At 42.6% G+C, this 6,409-nt stretch overlaps 1 protein-coding gene and 1 pseudogene across 1 annotated transcript in view; one reads left to right on the top strand and one right to left on the bottom strand.

Annotated features, from left to right (window-relative positions):
* LOC119420350 (cilia- and flagella-associated protein 46) overlaps positions 1–6,409 on the top strand; it is a 51,956-nt gene that overhangs the window by 491 nt on the left and 45,056 nt on the right. Inside the window, exons 3-7 of the mRNA XM_037687770.1 lie at positions 1,490–1,621; positions 1,863–1,927; positions 5,305–5,469; positions 5,667–5,790; positions 6,063–6,157. Coding sequence (XP_037543698.1) covers positions 1,490–1,621; positions 1,863–1,927; positions 5,305–5,469; positions 5,667–5,790; positions 6,063–6,157 — 581 coding nt within the window. The remainder of the gene's footprint in view (positions 1–1,489; positions 1,622–1,862; positions 1,928–5,304; positions 5,470–5,666; positions 5,791–6,062; positions 6,158–6,409) is intronic.
* On the bottom strand, positions 2,899–4,050 carry LOC119414251 (annotated as a pseudogene).

Below are 6,409 nucleotides of genomic sequence, written 5' to 3'. Positions count from 1 at the left end.
AGGCATCAGTTCAATATTTAAAAAGGCATCAGTTCAATATTTAAAAAAGCATCAGTTTAATATTTAAAAAGGCATCAGTTCAATATTTAAAAAGGCATCAGTTTAATAAACATGCTTGTTCGTTTTGTCTGGTTAAAAAAGAAACTGAACATGGAAACATAAACTTTGTTTCCAGATTTACTTTCAATTCAAAACATAAACATGAATAAAATGTTTTAAAAAATCCGGAAGAGCAGATTTTTATATATAAAATAAAATTGTGCAAAACTGTTTAAACCAGCCCTAATTCTTTACAGCTTAAATTCTGTCTCTTTGGAAGAAAAAACATCTGTTTTGAAGTCGGTGTTGGTTTGTATCATAGGATACCACGTGACCTCACAAAACCTAGATATCTGTTGTACAGATGCAAATTATTTGTCATTTATAGTGTACTCTGTGACACGGGTCATTTGAGTTCATTCAAGCTTCACTTCCACAGGCTAGTGCCACTGAGCCACGAGGCCTCATCTCCAGGAGAGACCTGTTCCACACGGAACAAATAAAGTACAGACAACAACAACAACAATAAACTACAGTAAAAGTGCTGTTACAATATGAGTAGTGTATAAGACAATACTTCAAGGTGTTGTAAATCAGGGTGAAACACTAAAAACAAGAACATACACTGGATCTGCTTTGATTTTTCTATTGACATGATCAAATGTTTGAAACCCCTTAAAGAGATCAAGGTGGACAACTTGACTTCCTGTTACAAGGTGTTCCAGGTGAGGAAATCTAAACCAAGTTAAACACGTGATTTACATTTTACTCTAATCTAGAACAGAGTTCACCAGTTCAGCCTCACATTAAATCACATTAACTTATGTAATTATGACAGTTTCTGATTTTCTGAAGCGTCATTAAACTACACTTATACACATTTATATCTTTATAGATCGATCTATAGATCTATATAAAGATCTATAGATGGATCTATAGATCTTTATATAGATCTATAGATCCATCTATAGATCTATATATGTGTCTTTGTTTTGACACTTTCAGCTTTGAAATCTAAAATCAATGACAATATAAATGAATCTTTATTTCAAAACAGAATGTATTTAAAAATGTGTGTGTGTTTTTGTTCAAGGAGTCAAGGTTCTTTGTCGTTCCACCTCATGTGGTACATGTGGTGGAACGACATTATGTACACAGGATCCCAGTTACATCCAACAAAAGTATTAGAAAAACGGTAATAAAAACACAATAAGCACAAGTATTATAAAAACAATACACCGAACAGCAGCTGGAACATGAGTCTTTGTGAACACAGCAACATATGTGTATATATATATATATATATATATATATATATATGAATGTTTGCACTAAAGATGACTCAGTTTTTGGTAACGTGAACATGAACTTGTTAGGCTTTTCATGTTTTAATATTTATTAAAGTTGTGGACAATCACAGAGTCGAAGTATTGTCTGGCCGTGTTTTCAGCTTGAGCGTGCTGAGATCAGCGCAGCCTGCCTCAACATGTTCTTCGAGGAGAAGTCAGCGGAGAATCAGTTGGTGTGTCGAGCGTTTGTCTGCCAGGGCCAGCTGAAGGCTCCTGCAGCCACCGGCAGTGTGGTGAGGCCGCCTATCCACCGTTTTCTATTTCTGCTGAACTGTGTCTGCGTCAGATCCCTCACATCAGAGCCGACCGTATAAAATGAAACGCTTTAGCTCTTTTATACTTTGTCTCTTATTAAGTCTCAGTTTTTCAACTTGAAAGACTTCAAATAACCTAATTGTCTTCTTACTGTTTATTATTTTTATGTTGTGACATATTCTTATTTTCCCATTCTTTTGATTATATTTTCTATTTTAGGATGACTTTGACGAGGCTGTGATGTGTTTTCTGAAAGCTATTGAAATGTCAAAGAAAGAACCGAGGTAAGAACGATGCCTGGTTTGTCTCTGTCAAAAGTGACATGAATGTTTGTTGCACAGAGAAACAAGCAGCTTTGATCGAGAACACAAACAGGAAACAGGTTTTCATGAACGCCACTGACCCCTGATCTATAAATAGATCTTCATTAAAAACGTCTTCCACATCCAGCTCCATCAAACGTCTCATCACAGTTAATGTCTTACCTGTTGTAGGTAGCTCTTTGAGTGACCTCACTTTGGAGAAATTTAATTTAGAGTTTAATTCCAACAGGACTGATGAGCTAATGGCTAGTCCGAGAAGGGTCAGGCCCAAAATGGACCCATGCTGTCTTTTAACAACTCTCATCTCCAGCACCTCATTTACACTGAATCCTGGGGTTACTAGCAAGAGCAGCTAGCAGCTGTAGCTAGCTGTAGCTAGCTGTAGCACTTCCTGAGCAGCCAGGGGCCATTTATTTCCTGCTGGGATGTTGTCAGTGCCTGTTGACTGTATTTGTGTAAAGCTTTAATAAAATGGTTCAAGGAAAAGAAACGTCAAGAGGACCTGACTTAACCTTGTTGGATTTCTTACCTGGATTATTGAGCATGAACTTTGATGTTTAATAAAAATGCTTTTACGTGAATTTCTAAAAAAATTTAGTTCTTCTAGGACTGGGTTTGTTCAGAACTCAGACATTTCTTATGATACTAGACCCATACAGGAAGTGGAGGTTGAAGCCACGTCCCCACAGGATGGTTCCAGTAAAACTTCAAGTTTGGCCCTTCCATGTAAACAAACAGGACTTTACATTTATTAAAAATAAAAACGCAATATGGTGGACACTCCGGCATACCGCTGCAACGGGCCAGCCTGCTCAACGAGGCGTCTACGTATTTATGTCTATGGACAGCCGAACCCATCCGTTTTCTAATGGGGTTGTAATTTTTTTTATTTTTAAGTCAAAACAAACTTTTATTGATGTTTAACAAATATATCAGCATCCATCCTTCATCTGGCTGTGGGGCAGAGGCTTGTTCAGGTGGATGCCCACCGTCGGACCGAACTCCTCACTGGCATGTTCTTCCTGAACATCAGACTTCAGCTGGAAAGCCTTCTCATCAAAGCAGTCGAGAGAGAAGAAGGATGGGCTTCTGTTCCAGGAGACCCTGCAGTCGTGCACGCCAGGCCTCCAACATGGCCTTACCATCCTCATCAGCTGCAGAGGCTGGAGCCCAGAAGATCTGAGGGGCCAGAACCTGGAAGCCACAGTAGTTCAGGATGCCGTTCTGCAGAGGCCACAGTGACCTTCATTCATTCAACCTTTATTTCTACAGCTTAGTCCCGCTGAGCCTCGGGGGCTCATTAACAAGAGAGACCTGAATTTTAGCAAACAATGATGACAACAATGGACAACAGCGACAACAATAGAAATCATAAAGGATGCGTACAAACTATTAATTTGTTTTAACAAGTGAAAATAAAATGGTAATTAAAAGCAAAAGTAACAAAAACCATCTAGATTCTAAGGCGATGTAGAAAACTGAAAACAGGAACATCTGCAGGAACTGAACAGATGTTTGAAGCCACTTAGAGAGGTCAAAGGTCGAGAGCTTCAGATCTTTTTACAAGATGTCCCAGGGTAGATTCATGTCTCCATTAATGCCAGTGGGGCTGAACATGGATTCAAGAGACCCAGTGGTGAAGGACAACATGGTCTTCTTGTCCTTGAAGACTCCCTGGCTGTATCGCTTCTCCCTTCTTGACTGCAGGAAGACCAAACCAGTACATGGGCAACTGAAACATGATCAAATCTGCTTCAGTGATTTTAGTTTGCTCTTTAGTAATGTCATCTGGCAGTCTTCCTATCCTGCTGTCCTTCAGGTAGCAGAAGGTCTCAGCATCCTTCACTTCTCCTTTGAAATCCTGAGCAGAGGCTGTGGCTTTAAAATTCATGGCGTACAGACAGACACTTGTTCTGTACAGCCCTGAGCACTCAGAGCCCCCAGCAGCATTTAGCTGCAGCGCTGAATGACCCAGAGCTCTGGTGGGCATGAATGATCAGAACCTTCTTGGCCGTTGTGATGCAGCCCCACACTAGACCTGATGAACCTTGAAAAGCTGCTTCAGTGATGCTCAGCAGGATCATTAAATTTGTGACTGACGTGACGATATGAGCAATCAGCTGAGGAGGAGAGTCCAGGTCAGACTTCGTACTGTACGATGAAAGTCACAGGAAGAGATTCACACGTAGTGTTTGGATTTGGATCCGTACACACGACGTCCTAAAGAAGATTTGTAAGTTGTTTTTTTACAAATACAAATCTTTGGTACACATGCAAAGTATTTGATGCCGGCGCCTCTCGCACAGTGATAGTTGGACATGGACACCAGTGACCCCCGCGACACCAAAAGGAAGACGCGAGTAAAGACGATGGATGGTTTTTGTTCATTCCCGTAGTTTTTATCTTGATGTTCTAATGTTTGTGTTTCGAGCAGGTTCAGCTGTAATTAGTCGTTTCAGGCTTTAAAGAAAGGTCGTGTGACATCATGATTAGTTTGCGTGGTTGTAAAGCCTCAGTCTTAGTGTGCAGGCTGGTTCCAACAATACAAGATGGCAGCTTCTACAAACAGTCCTGCTGATTCAGTTTCCACCAAGAGAAGGTAAGAGCACGAGCGTTAGTGTTCTACTGCATGTTTAAGGTTCAGACAAGCAGTTTTAGCAGTTCACCAGTGCAGGCCGAGCGCTCCCACATCCATCGCACAACAACGGTCTTCAAAATAACCACGTGGGTCACGCAAGCGGCGTTAGCTAAACCTTTGGGCTGCTGTCCAGGCGGGCACAAGGCCTCCTGAAACATTGTGTTCAGCCCACGATCAGTCTTCCGAGCCGTGGACACAAAAGTAGGCAAAGACTTTATCCAGCCGGCTGCTGAAAATGGAGCTGCGCAACTCGCTGGCCAGAAACTGTTGGAGACCACCTGGTGTCCACCTGGTGTCCACCTGGTGTCCACCTGGTGTCCACCTGGTGTCCAGCAGCCACAGCCCGGTGACGTCTCAAATATTCCTTTAGTATTGATGAACCAGAACTAAGATGAAAAGTTCTCGTGTTGGCACAGAGAACATGTCTGCAGTTCTGCAGCTCGGCGTTGGTGAGCTGTCGATGAACACGCCGAGCAGGAGCCGGTACTTCCAGCTCACACCAACACGAAGTCTGTTCAGTGTTTCAACAAGGTGTTGGATTAGAAAATGTCTTCTGGCTCTGCTCCTCTCGGCTCTCCGGGCTCACACTTCAAGTCAAAGGGCTTCTGTACAAACAGCTGTCTGAACGGACGCACCCAGAGGAAACGACTGGCGCGAAGAATCTTTGTTGACTGTTGTTCGTGGGCTTTGTGTTTTCCAGAAGTCACTTCATGGTGTTCAACGCCTCCGTGCTGTACTTCCAGACGGTGCGTCCTCTCCTGCAGCCGGGCCGGTGCCGCCACCTGGTGCCCTCCTTGAAACAGGTGGTGCAAAGTCTGGAGGAGGTGTCAGACGGAGACCACCGCTGGAGGGCTGAGCTCATGATGCAAGTGTCCCACCCCCAACACATCAGGTGTAGCACCTGCCCACGGCTGCAGGAAGCTGTTTGTGTGTGTCTGTGGCAACAGTCAGGCAGTGAGACCGAAGATTGTTGAAGGAACTCTGTTTATTCACCCCATGGTCCCTGGTACGATCTGTAGCAGGTGGGTCTTTTAGACCGGACTGTGTTCTGTTTCTGTGCAGACACCTGGTCCGATGCCTGGTGGACTCGGGGCAGGTGGAGGAAGCTGCACATTTTGCCAAAGTTTCAGAAAACTTCATTAAGACCCAAACTCCTCATCTTTACTCCAAACTCTTTAAATTACAGGTAATCAGCACGTTGATTATAAAGCTTATACACCATCTGCTTCTTTAAAAGTCTTATTCACAGGAACATACTGAGTCCGTCAGTCTCCTCACTCGTTCCCATGACATCACTTTATCCAACACTTGTTCGTGAGCGATGAGATGAATAACGTTATTAACTGACTTTAAATGTATGTGAATGTTTCTGTTCAGTGCCCTGAGAAGACTTCTGCTGTGATTTGATGCTATCTGAATAAACTGAACTGAATTTAGATGTTTCCTTCTTGTCTGTAGGTAGCCTTCAGGCTGTTAGAAGATGAGGTCCTCCATGAAACCAGCAGGCAGAACTCAACCTTAACAGTCATTTACAAAATGCAGGAGCTGAAAAGGTCAGAAAACGTTCTGGTTGTCCTGCTTGGACAGTAAACAGTGTTGTTGTTTTAACTGTCCTCATGAAGCCTGATCTGTCTCTGAATGGACATGTTGTGCCGTAGCTGTCCTCAAAAAGACTTTTGTCTCCTCTAATGACCTTCACTGTTTCAGCAGTTTAACAAGAGCTCCAAAATCATTTTAGAGCTCTGTAAAATCATTTTGGAGCTCTGTAAAATCATTTTAGAGCTCTGTACTCATTTTAGAGCTCT

This window comes from Nematolebias whitei, chromosome 1 (assembly GCF_014905685.2).
Source record: "Nematolebias whitei isolate Nwh7 chromosome 1, NemWhi1, whole genome shotgun sequence".
In the NCBI taxonomy this organism is placed as follows: Eukaryota; Metazoa; Chordata; class Actinopteri; order Cyprinodontiformes; family Rivulidae; genus Nematolebias; species Nematolebias whitei.
The sequence above is the reverse complement of the archived record's forward strand: the minus strand, read 5'-3'. Positions and strand labels throughout refer to the sequence as shown.